The 16,213-nt window shown below is 45.8% G+C and overlaps 1 protein-coding gene across 7 annotated transcripts; it reads left to right on the top strand.

Annotated features, from left to right (window-relative positions):
• Window positions 1-1,473: 1,473 nt before the first annotated feature.
• LOC127002812 (retinol-binding protein pinta-like) lies at window positions 1,474-15,594 on the top strand. Of its 7 annotated transcripts, none has more exons than XM_050869019.1 (4): window positions 1,474-1,635; window positions 7,316-7,508; window positions 8,156-8,315; window positions 12,513-13,231. In XM_050869019.1, exons 2-4 carry the CDS (start codon window positions 7,358-7,360, stop codon window positions 12,919-12,921), a joined length of 720 nt encoding a protein of 239 aa, XP_050724976.1. In that variant the 5' UTR covers window positions 1,474-1,635; window positions 7,316-7,357; the 3' UTR covers window positions 12,922-13,231. The 7 variants fall into 7 exon arrangements, with proteins under 7 accessions (XP_050724976.1, XP_050724981.1, XP_050724975.1 ...); XM_050869024.1 differs by lacking the exons at window positions 1,474-1,635; window positions 12,513-13,231 and adding exons at window positions 5,062-5,161; window positions 15,252-15,594; XM_050869018.1 differs by lacking the exon at window positions 1,474-1,635 and adding an exon at window positions 5,062-5,161 and having other exon boundaries at window positions 12,513-13,227.
• Window positions 15,595-16,213: the final 619 nt, after the last annotated feature.

The raw sequence follows: 16,213 nt of genomic DNA, 5'->3' as shown, positions 1-16,213 counted from the left end.
CCTCCTCCTCCTCCTCTACTTCCCCCCCGATCAGCCACTAGTCCCCCTACCACATCTTCCTTCTCTTCCCTCGACTCACCCTTGTCCCCCCCCTCTGCCAACCCTCTTAACACTTCCACCTCCAGTCGCCTCCCTCCCACTGCTCACTACTCATCCATCAGACGCCGCATGACCATTCTTCCTGCTCTGGCCTGCGTAGATCAGACACAGTTTCAGAGCACAGACAAGGTGAAAAAATTGTTAGACTTGTAGGGGATTCGCAGGTTAAGAGGTCAACTCATTGAATTATGCGGCCGCAATACAGAGATGCGGAGGCGTTATTGCATTCCGGAAGCCAAACTGGACGACATTACATGTTAAGTTAGTGATGGTTAAGTTAGTGGTGGTTAAGTTAGTGGGGGTTAAGTTAGTGGTGGTTAAGTTAGTGGGGGTTAAGTTAGCGGGGGTTAAGTTAGTGGGGCTTAAGTTAGTGAGTGTTAATCTAGTGGGGGTTAAGTTAATGGGGCTAAGTTAGTGAGGGTTGAGTTAGTGGGGGTTAAGTTAGTGGGGCTCATAAGTTAATGAGGGTTAATCTAGTGGGGGTTAAGTTAGTGGAGGTTAAGTTAGTGGGGGTTAAGTTAGTGGGGGTTAAGTTAGTGGGGGTTAAGTTAGTGGCGGTTAAGTTAGTGGGGGTTAAGTTAGTGGGGGTTAAGTTAGTGGGGGTTAAGTTAGTGGGGGTTAAGTTAGTGGGGGTTAAGTTAGTGGCGGTTAAGTTAGTGGGGGTTAAGTTGACCTGTCTGTAGTCAGGCCATTACTCTGGTCAAGCTAAGGCCTCCAGAGACAGGTCAGGTCATTTAGATGTCAGGTGAGGAGCACTCAGGAAACAATACAACATCAGACGAGGTCTCGGGCGGCAGGTCAGACCGGTGGACCGCACGCGGCCTTTACCTTCATTCCTGTTATTAAGGCCTCATTGTCACCCTCATTTATTTACTTATCCTCCCATTTTCCACTCATTCACTTATTCATCTTAAGAATCCTCGGTTATCACTATCACTATCACTACCCCTTCCCTGCTCGTTTATCATATCATCTACGGTTATCACTTTCCTTTTGTACTGTATTTCTATTGCTATGTTTTTTCTCTCACCTCTTATCACCATCGTATCATCGCCTTAGCTATCCCAAACTACCCTCATCCTTGGCTACTCAGAAACGAGGAGTCGCCTCAAGGAAACTTCGGAACAGCATCTCAGTTTGGAGTATTCGTGCGTCACCTTACCTCAATGAACCTGAGTCATCATTAGCTCCCGCCAACACCTGTTTCTACACCTGAGCCGAGGGTAATTAATGCCGTGTGAGCCTGAAAATAAGGCGATTTACATCGGTTCAATGCAGAGGCTTGTTGTCATGGTTCAGGGTGAAGGATGTGGGGGAGGTCGTGGTGCGTAACGATTAACAAGAGCGGCTATCATATGACCGGCGTGCGAGAGGCTGATTGGCGGCGTCTCGATCAGCCCAAGCAAGGTAAAGAGTCCAAGGTTAAATAATGGTCCGTCCAAGGGTTCGTCTGTAACACTCCTCTCAGTCTGCCTAAACATCGGGCCGGAGAAAGAGAGGGCGGGGGCGTTGCGGCGAAGGAGATTCACAACAGAGGCAAGTGTACTGGACTGGCTAATGTTACCTGGTTTAATTAGCATCTTTCCTTAGAGAGATGTAAGCCTTGAACTCGCAGAAGCATCACTAAAGTATCACCAACTATTACTGTGGTTTTACCTACTAACTTATCTTACTTATACTTACTTCCTTACTAACAATAAGACTAATACTCCTCAATCATCATTAATTACTAACCTATAATTTACATCTTCATCCTTTCAAAGATTCATCACACATTGACATGGTTGTTACCGAGGAAATCAGGAGTCGCGAATGTGATGCTAATAGTGAAATTTATAGTGTAATAGTGTTGTGTAATGTAATAGTGTAATGTAATGTGAGAATGTAATATAACGCGTCCCCAGTCTCGGAAAAGTAAGAGCGTGAGTGAGTGTGGAGTTCGTGACACCAATAAGGACTTTGGCCGTGGATGTGGAGCACGAGAGCTGAGATTGCTTGATGAGGGGGAGGGCGATGCGTGCAGCAGACAGGGCCGAGGGGACACGTTGCTGAGAAAAACTTTGATAATACAGGGTCCGGAGAGAGGTCGTGTGGCTACATATTCTTTGATTTTGGTTACCGATGAGAGTGCAATGTGCTACTTGTGCTGCTGCTACTTCTGTGTGGCGCGTGCAGCAGGGAGACTATGCAGACGTAGCTGAGTAAGACTTTGATAATACAGGGCCGGAGCGAGTTGGTATGGCTACACATTCTTTGATTTTGGTTACCGATGAGATTGCGATGTTCTACTTGTGTTGCCGCGGCTGTTACTGTACTATTACTACTATTACTATAATTTTAGACACTCGCATCCTAGAATGACAAAGGGAACCATGTCGAAAGTGCGTTATGTGATGAAAAATTAAGCTAAAACTCTGGGAATCGCCGAAAAATGACTTGGCGAGTTATTTTACGCAGGGAACGATATCACACAACAACAATAAAAAAAAAAAAAAGCCCCAGCTTAATGCAGATCTCTGTAACCCAGTAACAGGGAAACAGACTACTAACCTTGGCGTGCAAGAACGCGACTCCGTAACCAGCTCACTTATCTCGGGGCAGCGCGTAGTCGGCTCAAGGACACTGGCTTGACGGGAAGTGATGCTGGCGGGCAGCGAGGAGCGGGGAAGTGGGCGGGAAGGGACGGGGCGCCTGCGTGACAAACGTAGAAGAGATGAGGAAGACGGGATGAGTAGGAATAGGAAGGTGAAAGAAAAAGGGCGGGAGGAAAAGGGGGAAATGAGTATGAGGAGGAGGAGGAAAAGAGTAGGAGTGGAGGAAATGAAAATATCGAGGAGAAAGAAAGGTAGGAGGAAAAGGAGGAGGCATGGAAAAATATGATGATACTGAGAAGGAGGAATAGGAGGAGGAGGAGGAGGAGGAGGAGGAGGGGAATTCTTACAAGGAATTTTAATGCAAAACTGATAAAAAATGAGTTAATCTGTACATACAAAGCTAGACTTGCAAAATACCGTCATTAGGTAACCAACGTTCTACATATGTTCATCCCATTCACAAATATAATAATCTGAGGCTTTCTTTCCAATAAACTTTAATCAATTAGTAAGAAAACTATAAAAAAAATGAATATATGTAAACAAAAGTATAAATAAGCATAAATATAAATAAAAGAAATATAAATAATCTTCGAAATAGTCCCAGAATTCCACAACAATACTGTGACACTCTTGTACTGGACGGCATCGAGTCGGACTACACGTGGACTTTACTCATTGAAGTAAACCTGGCAATCCCAAGACCCGCTCCTTTGAATATTGGTAGAGGACTTCGCTTATCGATGAGGGGGGGTGGAGGAGGAGGAGGAGGAGGAGGTGGGAGAAGGTAAATAGAGGAGGGAGGGGGAGATAAATGAAAGCAGATAAAAAAAAATAAGTGGAGGAAGAATAATGGAGAGACTGTGGAAGAAAAAGAATAGACTGGGGATCTTTTCCGTTTGGCGTACAGCGCTAAAATTAATTTTAATATAGATTTTCTTATGTATTTTTGTCCGTAGAATCCGAATATGACAACCGTTTTATGGAGAAACGAACAGTTTTTAAGTTATTTTCCTTTGAAGTTATTTTCTCCCTTTTTTTTACTCTTGAAAATAGGGGATAATGTTTACAAAAGTGCGTCGCCTCCTCTGCTGGCCGCGGCAACGCTGCAGCCGCCGCAGCCTCAAAATAGCTCGCAGAGGGCTTAGGGTCGGGGAGCATATTTAAACTACTCCAACCGAACTTTACGACCTACTAACGGGGGGGCTGCGCCCCCCTCGACCCCCCCTAATAACCAGGGGGGGCTACGCCCCTCCCTGGACCCCCCCCTCATGTATATGTGACTTATTTCAGCGAGGAGGTATTTCTCGCAACACCCGCTGCAGCCTCGCCGCGGCCAGCACCAGAGGCGACGCGCTTTCGTAAACATTATCCCATATTTTCAAGAGTAAAAAAAAAGTCCTTGAATTGGATTTTCAAAGCGTTTCCATGACTGCTGAAGGTTTGCAAACGGAAAAGATCCATAAATTGTATATAATACTGAATATTACGACTTTTTAAAGTTTGAATTCCTTCAGTAATAGATAGGAAGAAAATAACTTTAAAGGCAAATAACTCAAAAACTGTTAATTTCTCCAAAAAAATAATGTGATATTCTGATTCTACGGACAAAAATACATAGAAAAATCTATATTAAAATTACTTTTAGCGCTGTACGCCAAACGGAAAAGACCCTAGACGGGCATGGTGTGTGTGTGTGTGTGTGTGTGTGTGTGTGTGTGTGTGTGTGTGTGTGTGTGCGTGCGTGTGCGTGAGCGGTAGGGAAAACAAAGGTCAACTCCTATCACCACCACCACAATCACCATTATCCACCACCCACCACCACCACCACCACCATCACCACCCTTCACCGCCACCGCCGCCGCCGCCACTCCCCGCGCGCACACAGACAATTCAGTTCTTCGATAACGTTATCTGTTGCCTTGATTACGTACCTACCCTCGCAGTATAAAAGAGGAGAAAAAAAGAAAAAAAGTTTATTTTTCCTAATCATCATTGCTATTCACTAACTCAAGGACATAACTACTTCTTTATCATCCATACTTATTTTGACATTTTCTTTACCATTGAGACTTAGATAAAGAGAGGGAGGAGTTACATGCATAGAGGTGGAGAGAAGGGATGGGAGATAAAACGGAGAAAGATAAATAGAATAAGAAAATAGAATAATAAGAGAAGAAGATAATAATGATCTCCTCCATAAGTTCACGTATGGAAAAGAAAAGGATAAAGAAGCAATTTGTTTTAGAGAATTATGTAAAGAAACGTAAAAAAATGAATAATTAAAACATTTCTAGTAATCATTCAGTAACCTTGGTGGTGGTGGTGGTGGTGGTGGAGTGCGATAAGGGTTTGTGTAACGTAGGGAGGGGGGAGACAAGGTGGGGGGGGGGGTATGAAGGAGGGTCGGCGGGCATTGAGTCGGTACACTTGCCACTTAGCCACCACCTCCCGCGGGCGCCACACAGGTAAGGTAAACGGTGATTAAATTTGGGCAGGTGTTCACGGCAGGTATACTACTACATTAATTTTGAAAGGCATTTTGTACATTAATTTTGAAAGGCATTTTGTACCTGTCCGTATTTCTTTCCGTTTTCTTTTCCAATTCACTTTTTTTTAGAATATTTTGTTAGTGTTTTCGGATTTACTAGTCTTTCTATTCATGGTTTATTTCGATTTTCTATCCTTTTTATCATATATTTTCTAGTTTCATTGAACTTTATTCTCGTGATGTGTTTTCTCTTCTTTCTGTCATTCATTCTCCTCCTCCTCTGATTCCTCCTCTTCCTCATCCTGGCTCATTTTGATTTTCTGCTTCTGTTCCGCACGAGCTTTTCATCTCCCTTCCCTTGATTTGCTTCCCCTGTCCATTCAGCAGGTATACCAGGTATTAATCGGGGGTTGTGTCCCGTCTCTGGGGTCTGTTCCCTTCCCCCTTCCTGTCTCTCTCCGGCATATGACCACAGATGTTGCGCCGACTAAACGAAACTTTCCAGCTTTTTTCATTGATTTGCTTTTTTTTGTTCTCTAGTCTCTTGTTCTTCGTGTTCCTCTAATATTCCCCGTCCTCTCTCCACTCTTCTATATATGCCCAAGACTGTCGCAATCTGCCAGTCATCGCGTACACGTGACACACAAGAATTAGTTAATCTCGCCAGGAGTGACTCAGAGGCTTCATTTGACATTCCTAATATAACATGTGACTGAACACCTGAGCTGCCCGTGCCTTTATCTTCGCGGTTTTATTATCCTCGTGATGTATTACGTGGTTATCTAAAACGTCAGGGTTGTATAAGCAGTCTGGCGGTGTTTTGAGGTTTATTTAGCTGTTACTTATCATGGAAAGGACGTAACTATGTTTTTTCTTTACCATGATGAAGGTAGTGGTGATAGAGGTTGAGATATAGAGTTTTAAGATAGATTTACAACACATTTTACGACTTTATATATATATCAACTTGGGTAATGCAACACATGAAAAACTGGCCTAGATTATAAAAGATTCCAGCATTTATATGAATCCCAAAAACACAATCTCTGTATCTCCTCCATATAGCTAAAAGATTTTCCCTCTTTTCAACATAACCACATAACATCTGGTCCCATTCCTGCCTTTCCCTTGCTGAGCCTTGAACTTTGTGCCCGTGGAGTCCGAGAGGAAAGATAAAGGGTGGGGAGGAGAGAGAGGAAGAGGTCGAAAAAAACCTTTATCTTCTCATTACCGAGCCCCAAGAAACTGATTACCAGATACTTACACACGAACTGCAGACTTCTGTTTGTGTATATTTCATGTCTCCACCCTTTACAACATTTATACCATTTCTTCACTAGGTTTTATCATTATCAACTTTTTTTTTCTGTGGGTGAATCTATCTGGAGCTCGGTATCTACGCCTCGTGATGATGTGTAGGCAAGAAGAGACGGCGAGGCATTGAAGCTGTTGATAACCGCTGATAGCTTATCGGGGCCGCTGAAATAACCTGTGTTCCTACCCCTTGAGAGATGGAAAAATTGTGTCGCTCCAGGACTTAACTATCTATTGACTTGGGTTCAGTACCTCCCAAGCACGTGACTGTAGTGAGCCTCGTGATGTGTTTTTGTGTCTTGTCAGTGGTTACATAGCTGTCAGTTCAGTAGTTTTCCATTGGCTTTTGGTATTGATATGCTGGTAGATGGAAAATGAGTAGGTTACAAAACATCTGATTAACTACTCGGGTCTATCAATACGTGACCTAAGTTTTCGAAGAGCAACATGGCACAGATATTAGGCAGTGGTATTTTTCACTCACTAGTTTCCTCTTGAGCTACTGGTCGGCCTGCTAATCAGTCAGACAGTGCGACAGCCAAGACGTGTAGGGAGTATCCTATCAGATAACGCAACCTACCTATCTTCGGTTCAATCTTAAACGGATGTCTCCTGGTTCCAATCAGAAAACCTAACCAACCTAACTTCTATCCAATCTTAAGCGGATGTCTCTCTCTTAGCAGGTCGATCAGCCAGTCTGTTAGTCCTCGAGCCAGCCTACCCAACTTATCTTAATGGGATGTCTTCCAGTAGTTATCAGAAAACCATATCTACCTAACTTCTATCCAGTCTTAATCGGATGTCTCCTTGTCAGCAGGTCGATCAGCCAGTCTGCAAGTCCTTGAGCCACTGACACAAGATGGGCGGGGACAAGTACGTGTGCACCCTGAGTCCTGAGCTCCTCCAGCGGGCCAAGGATGAGATCAACGAGGACCCGGATCGTCGCGAGGCGGACATCGAGCACATCAGGGACTGGCTCAGGCACCAGCCGCACATCAACGCCAGGATGGGTGAGTGAGTGTGTTGGGCGGGGGTGAGAGGGTTAGGTTATGACATGTCCCCGCTATGATGGGTTTAAATCAACGTTGCCAGATTGTCGTACTCACCCTTCCATGTTTGTCGATTTCCGACCCAAAAACTGCCTCCTCGACCACAATAACTGCCTTTATATATAGTTATCGTTAAAATGGTTAATTATTGGTGTTTTTTGGCAATAGCTATGGCTCAGAAACCGGTAAATACGAGGCTCTGAGTACGACAATCTGGCAACGGTGGTTTAAATCGTTCCTTTTCGCTTTGTAAACAAGAAAGCAACAGAGTAAATTTCCTTGGCAGCCCAGCACCCAGACTAGAACAGGCTACATATCAGGTACAGTCTTTGAGAGTTAACTACATATTCTATTTCGACTGTAAACTTGAATGAACGATGGATAGGAAATTCGTCCAGCCCAAACCTTTTCCGAACAGATCAGGGAATAGCAAGAGAGAGAGAGAGGGACTTCTTTAGTAATATGAGACCGAAACAAAAGCTGTATTAGCCTCACCGAATTGGAAAGTCAAATTTCGACTATACAGTTGATTAAGCATTAGACAAAACCTCTTTAGACCCTCAGTCTATTAAAACCTAATGTCTAACACGCGTTTTTTAACCTCACAGACGACTGGACCATCCTGAGGTTCCTGCGGGGCTGCAAGTTCTCCCTGGAGCGCACCAAGGAGAAGCTGGACATGTTCTACACCTGCAAGTCGCTGTGCCCCGAGTGGTACAAGAACAGGGACCCGCAGGACAAGAAGCTGCGATCCATCCTCGAGCTCGGGTAAGACAACGCCACGTTCTTTCTGCTCCAGTTTGATTAGCATTGGCTGTCCTCTCTAAACAGTACTCATTCCTAGCTCATTCCTAGTACATAAAGCAGCATCAAAAGACTTCCTATTCTTACTTCAAAGTTGTAAAGTAGTAAAGAAAATGCAATACCATGACTTCCATATTATCTTCAAGCTTCTTTGCTGGTTCTATACACCAGATTATAAGAATAACTAGAAATATAAGAAAAAGAAACCCCTATTGTTTTGTCTGTGCTAGATATCTACTTGTTCAATTTAATCTAGTTCATAAATGCATGATAATGTTATAGTATCTAAGACTGCTATGTACAAAGCTCTAACGGATGGTTTGTAACAGACTAACTATGTGTCATTTTACGTCTGCTGTGATTTAAACGGTCTATGCATGCCATGTTTGTACAGTAGAAGTAGTAGTGGTAGATTAACGTTGCTGTAGAGTAGTGCTTGTTATAGGTGTGTGTGTGTGTGTGCGTGTGCGTGTGTGTGTGTGTGTGTGTGTGTGTGTGTGTGTGTGTGTGTGTGTCGTGGGAGGTGCTGTGCTTTCATGTCCTGTTCCCTGTGGTTATATTGCTGACTCAAAAAAAGTGTCGATCACCAGGAAATCGTAGTGACTAAAAGATTTGAACAATAACTTGCTCGTAATATCATCCTGCATCATACGCGTGCTGTCCAAAATGTTGCTACAAACGTGTTTCCTCTTGTTTTCGGATATTTCCAGTTTTCAGCGATCATTGCGGTGCTTGATACTTTTTTTATATTCTTTGATAAAGTACATTTGCTGCATGTAGCTTCGAGGAAGTTTTTGTGGGGGTTAAAAATTTGCTCAGTTATTATACTTGATTTATTTCGGCACTATTTCTATTTATTTTTTGGTAACTGATGGTAACGACGTTAAAGTTTGACCCCCACAATAATTCCCTTATGTAGATCCTTAGTATGCTGGTGGTAAACAAAACACGAGGGTTTGTAGACGATGAATGGAGACGAACAGATTCTGCCAATGATTTGATTTTTCATCGCATAAACAAGAACCTTTGATAAAGTTACACGCTTGATAACAAAACAGGCCAACGTCGTGTCTATCCTAAGGCTGATATAATCTTGGACGTGAGGCAAAGTAGAAGTTTGTGACTCGTCAGTACTGGGCACCAAAGAAGACGCCATGTGTACATACAAATGTTTCGGGTTTTGTGATGTCGAGTTTCTTTCTTTCCAATACAATGATTTTTTTCATAAGCTAATTCCCCTTGCTTGTGGACCAGTTCTTCACGGTGAGATCGCTACTTTCCGCGGGGTGGTTCAAATGTTACAGGCTGGGAAAAAAATTGTCCAACGTGGCTCCTGCAACTGCCTGACACTATTGCCTTGCTCGTGACCTGATTTACAGTTTCTAAAAAAATTGGCAACTGTTAGTTTGCTTTAAATTCTGGAGGAAATAGTATGATGGCTCAAAATAATACGAAAGTTTCATCACTTACTGGTCCGAGGCAAACATTCTCCAGGGACAAATTTTTCTCAGCCTGATTGGGCTGGCGGACGCTTCACGCGCCGAGTATGTGGGTGCTGCTTCGTGAGTGTGGGCGGGGGCAGGAGCCGCTCCCAGGGCACGGGCGTGTGCGTAACGGTCGTGTATGCCTCCCCAGCACTTTCCTGCCGCTTCCGGGCTATGACCATGACGGTCGCCGAGTCGTAATCATCCTCGCCGGTGGCCACGACCCAAAGCTTCACTCGATGGACGAGGTGTTCAAGGCGACACACCTGATCAGTGACATCATGATAGACGAGGACGAGCAGTTGTCCATCACAGGCGTGGTGCAGATACTCGACCTGAAGGGAGTCACGGCGGCCCATGCGCTTCAGATGTCGCCACCCTTGGTGAAGAAGGCCATGACCATCTGGCAGGTGTGAACACGTGCTGGTACCGTAAGCAAGAACTCGCCCTTTGACTCTTAGGGTGCGAGAACTTGCACAAGCATCTTTGTTTTAAGGCCGACTAGGGACATCCATCGAGGCGCGGCTTGAGCACAGGATTCATCAGTGAAGAGTTACCGTGTGAGACTAATTGCACACAGGTTTTATAAATGGTTGGAATATGAAGTAAAGTCCAAACAGGCAAACCTATAAAAAACAGGGAAAATATTTCGTATTCCTTGCAATCAACCAGCCGTCGCTATTAGGACATGATTCGAGATGTCGACAGTTTAATGGGGGAGGGGGGGAGTAGGGGAGGAGAGGTAGGGGAGACAACTTTGGGGTTGCTGATAGAGCAATCATGTACTCGAGTTCCTTCTATACTTTCGGCGGTCTTGGATGAACAAGACTCAGAGTAATGTTAACCGTACAAGAGCTTTCTCTTTGGGGCTGTGCAGGAAAAAAATTGAAAAGCTGAGGGCGGTAGGCTTTCAGAGGCGTGGCTACATGTTTGAGGCTTAGGTCGTTCGTTCTCTGTCTCATCATATCTAGCCTCGGCAGTCCTGCCAAGTGGGTACTATGTGTGGTGGCTGCAGTCTGGCGGTGTGGTATTCGTGGCTGGGATGCTCTTAGCGACAGGGCACAAAAAGTACCTTGTTCTGTTGCTAACACAAATAGTTTACGGGCACCACCCACGTTCTGTCAAGGGAAAGTCTGTAGTGTATGGGTTGGCGCATTGCAGTATTATGTTGCCGCTGCCGGGCCATGACCAACTGGGCCGTAAGGTGCTGTTCGGCCGCTGGGGCATATATGATCCAAAGATGGTGTCCATGGACGAGCTGATAAAGACCACCTCCATGTTTATTGACGTGATGCTGGATGAGGACGAGCTGAGCAGCATAACGGGGTACGTTATGTTGGGGGACTGCACGGGGCTCACTGTCTCTCACGCCATCGGCTTCACTCCGTCACATGCGAAGAAATCCCTGGTGATGTGGCAGGTATGTGTGCTGCCCATGGGAAGGCTCGGTGAAGAGAGAGAGAGGGAGGGGGAGGGGGAAGCCAGCGGTCTTAGGTTTATATCATTAATGTATCGGGACTCCCATCACGACTCTTTTCCGAGGCCACAGAGAAGATAACCGGTTTTCTTGCGTTATTTTTCTCGTTTTTGGTGTAGAAATCGTGTAAAACTATGACTAGGATCACAGTCTCTGAAAATCCAGCAACTTCTACGAGGCTTTAGGCGTGCTGAGGTGCCGATATGCTTACTACGAATACGGGTAGCAAGCAATACGAGGTAGCAAGTCACGTGGAACAATGTTCGTAGGGCAGGAATACCACAACTGGTCCTGAAGAGGTGTTCGTTGATCTTTAGGGGAAGGAGAGCGACCGTCTGCATAGAAGTCTGATCATGTCTTATTTCTCATCGGGATGGCTGTAGTTGGTTAGGTGTTGATGTAAGGTGACGGAGGTTAAGATCTTCCAGCAGCAGTAGTTGGTTGCATTACATATTTGATCATAACAACACATTCGTCAGTAACGTGGTGGTTGTAGCGGGCAGTGGTGGGGTGAGGCAGTTAGCTGGTTGTACGGTGGTGTGGTTGCGTGGTGTTGGTGGGGAGGAACACAATAACTAACGAACGGTAGTGGTGATGTTGCAATACTAGTTCACTTTATGGCAATGATGTGCAACAGCTAAAGGTGGTGGTGATGGTGGTTAGCGGCGAGTGGTGTCGGTGTAGAGATGGGAAACATATCCTCCTTGCAGATACGAGCAGTCATGATACATACCTAGGCCACACCACATGTAAAAACTCCCATCAAATAGAAATTCATATGTCCAACATCTAAAACTAGTGGTTATGGTGGTTAGCGGCGAGGGGTATTTGTGTCGCGATATGAAAGACATGCTCCTTGCTGATACGAACCGTCATGACACATATATAAGCTACACCACTTGTAAAAACTCCCATCAAATAGAAACTCATTGTGTCCAACCTCTAAAACTATTGGTGGTTATGGTGGTTAGCGCTGAGGGGTATTTGTGTCGAGATGGGAAAGATATGCTCCTTGCAGATACGAGCAGTCATGATACATATATAGGCTACACCATTTTTAAACGCTACCATCAAATAAAAAAATCATTATAACACCACCACCAGAAGTACCACACATCTTCCAAAACACCACAACCAAACCCACGCCAACCACACCACCACTACACCCATCCCTACCACCACCACCACCACCTCCGGCAGTATATTGCTTCCTCTGACCGGGTATGACTACATGGGGCGAAGAGTTATGCTCGGGCGACTTGGCCACTACAACCCTAGCAAGAACTCTGCGAACATGCTATTCAAGGCCCTGTCCATGGTGACCGACTGTATGCTGGAGGAGGACGAACAGGCATCGGTCACGGGCTACGTTGCGATAGGCGACAACGCGGACATGTCACTGTCTCACGTGTACATCTTCACGCCATCCATTGCCAAGAAGGCCATGGTGCTCTGGCAGGTGAGGAGGAAGAGTCAATGTGCGTTCCTCGGTTCGAAATCCTTAACTGCATTGTGGGATGGGAGGTGGGGAGGTCATGTGCAAGGGTACTGTAATCGCGTTGGTTGTATTATGGGAGACCGTGATTTTCATGTTGCCTTTCTTCTGTGAATCAATTTATAGGATGCGAAATACTTAATAACAAACAGTAAGAGTCAAACCTCGTAAAATAGCTCTAGATGAAAGTGACGACTGAAAAGAATGAAATATGACTCACCTACTTACCCCGTTTCCTCCCCCGTGACGACCAGCACAACCCCACTCCACTGTTACTTCTCGACTGCCGTTTGAGGTACAGTGCTGCCCTCTGTTGGTACTGAAGCTCATCATTTCTGGCTTCAGTTTTGGTCCTCCCCGTGTATAAAAAAGTCATCGTACATTGAACTGATCCAGAAGTCCCGTCTCTCTTCTGGTTCGTTGAAAGGAGGTTGGAGGCTAGGGTACGATGACTATAGTTCGTCTGTCCTCCACCACCAAGGCGGCGCTGGTGTAGTGGCGCCGCATATAAAAACTCCGCCTGACATAAGCGCCTTTTCCTTGCAGACCTTCATATCCACGTGGCACTCATTTATGGCCTTGTCTTTGAACTCGGGACGGGACTCGCTCACCCCCGGAGGCAGGAAACTCGTTCCAGTACTTACTAACTGCTGGGTGAACCCTGGCACCAGTGAACTCGCCCATAGTCATCCCTCAAAACACAAGCGGGCTTTTCATCGTGGCTACCCTAAGTCACGAGACCCCCTGCGAAGAGGGCCACCCCATGTATATAGCTTAGTGGTTGGGATTGGTCCACTGCTTCCCACTTGGATCAGCTGGCGGGGGACAAGGCACCTTCAGAAAAGTTGGTTATTAGGTTTGTAAATGTTTTTTCATATTGTTAGGCTTTGTCAAATGGTAAGAGTAAAGTTAGGGGCATACGCTATAGTTGCGCGTGGCCTCGGTGCTGATCTCCTTCGCATTGGCCTTGAGCCTTTGATGGGTAAGAGCCCATTACTCAGGGCACAAGGCTGGTGGGACATCCGGGTTACCACAGTTTAGCTCTCCCCAGGTTTAATCAGGTACCCATTTATCGACCAGCCCGAGAGGGAGGATGAACAGCTGCCATGTTTTGCATTGGTTGATTTGTGCCTATTGCTTTGGGGTTAAATTTAATCGAACACTTGTTTTTTAACTTGTGGAGCGAGTTCAAGCATACGTCACCTCGTCAAGCTTTGCTTTTGCTGTTAGTGGGCGGTGAATTGTACGAAGTTTCTGTTCCGGTTTTATGATTTTATCCGTTGTGGTGTGTTCATGCTTTGGGTGATGGATGACCCGGAGAGTGGAGTCCCTGGTTCCTGGTAATTTAGCTTCAGACAAGGTGAAAACAGTCACTCTTCTGTCGCAGCATCATCCTCCTGCTGCCCGGCTTTGATCAAAACGGCCGCCGGATGATGCTATCGCGCCAGGCAGGTTCGACCCTTCTTACGCCACTCTAGACGATCTAACGAAGGTGGCCATGATGCTGTTTGACGTGTATCAGGAAGAGGACAGAAGCGCACACCGTGACGGGCATGGTGATGGTGGAGGACTTCAAGAACTTCTCCATCTCCCACCTTGCTGCCATGACGCCCGTTGCCATAAAGAAAATGATGACGCTCTTTCAGGTATTCTGCTTGGCCTTCTCCCCGCGTGGGCACTCGGCATCAATGGAAAGGGTTATAAATCTTAGCAAATAGAAGTGACTCTTATACTTGCGAGGTGGAGGACCCTGAAGTGTTCACGGCCTACCTTTTCATCTGTTTTGCAAGATTTAGAGTTACTCTAAGTGTAGCGATGATGATGATGATTGGGGCGTTTAGTTCTTGGCGCCGCAACTGCAGGGTCATATGGAGCTGAATATTAAACTAAACAAGATATACTATAAAACTATAAAAACAGTAATTAATTAATAACATGATAAAAGGACTCCATAAAGAGTCAGGAGGTTGAAGGCGCCAACCTCCTGTAGGAAGCCATAAACGACTTGTTCCGGGAGAGTGCCTTGTCCCGGGAGAGTGCCTGTCCCAGGAGAGTGCCTTCTCCCCAGCACCTGAGAGAGAGAGAGAGAGAAACCTCCGTCTCCACCCGACACAGGGGGCCGTATTCTTAAACATTTCGGTGCCCAAGCAAACATAGCTGACAAGGCTTTCGTAGGAGTTTTGGGCATTTCCAGGGTAGTTTTATGATCTTTGGTAGTTCAACCCTTCTTCTGAACGGTGAACCTGGAAAAACACTCAGTGAAGCTCCATTAATCTTCTTTTTCGGCCTTTTGGAAATAGTTGATGTGAGGGGTGGAAGTGTCTGACAATACCGACCAGGGACTCGACTTTGGGTGCTTGTGTGGTGAATGACCCGGAAGAATGGAGTCCCTGGTTCCTGCAATTTAGCCAGACAAAGTGAAAACAATCACTCTCCTGCCGCAGCATCGTCCTCCCGCTGCCCGGCTTTGATCAAAACGGCCGCCGGGTGATGATGTCGCGTCCGGGCTTGCTCGACCTTTCTTACGCCACTATGGACGATCTAACGAAGGCGGCCATGATGCTGTTCGACGTGTATCAGGAAGAGGACGAAGCGCACACCGTGACGGGCATGGTGATGGTGGAGGACCTCAAGAACATCTCCATCTCCTACATTGCTGCCATGACGCCCGTCATCATGAAGAAAGCGATGACGCTCTTTCAGGTATTCTGCTTTGCCTTCTTCCCGCGTGGGCACTCGACATCAATGGAAAGGGTTATTCTCAGCAATTAAGAAATGACTCTTGTACTTACGAGGGTGGAGGACCCTGAAGTGTTCACGGCATTCCTTTTTTTCTGTTTTGCGATATTTGGAGTTACTCCTTAGTGTCGCGAGGCCGCGGTAGGCTCAACACGTTGTCAGCAGCTCCTGCTGCCTGGGAAAAACATGAATTTGAAAACGCCGAGAATGTTGTTGGCTTAGTCTCATGTGATGACGGCAGTCGAGTTTGAGGATTTTAATTTGCTTTTGACAGCACGATACTCGCCGCCTTTTTAGTAATATCCATTCACTATCAAACAGGTGGATTCGTATTTAGCTGCTTCTGCGTCATCCCGAAAGCAGTGTATATAATAATTGTGCCCCAAATTTTGCATCCAGGCAATGTGGCAGCTGTTTAAAATGATCATCTTCCTTTAACTCATCGTGCAGTTCATGGCCTATTGATGAATAATTCTCTCCATTTATCGTTCACCACCAAACTGTTACTCGAGATAGTGAATTTTCTTCTGTTGGTCAGTGTTAGGGGTCCCATGGTGGTCTACCAACTGCTTGTCGTTGTGTTAGCCTCGTAGTGGCGCTGCTGTGGTGTTGTGTTGGTGTGACGCCCCCGTCCCACGTGTGTGTGGGTGCCTCAGGCTGGTGCTGC

Source organism: Eriocheir sinensis, chromosome 24 (genome assembly GCF_024679095.1).
Source record: "Eriocheir sinensis breed Jianghai 21 chromosome 24, ASM2467909v1, whole genome shotgun sequence".
NCBI lineage: Eukaryota > Metazoa > Arthropoda > Malacostraca > Decapoda > Varunidae > Eriocheir > Eriocheir sinensis.
Note: the sequence above shows the minus strand (reverse complement) of the source record. Positions and strands in the feature narration are given on the sequence as shown.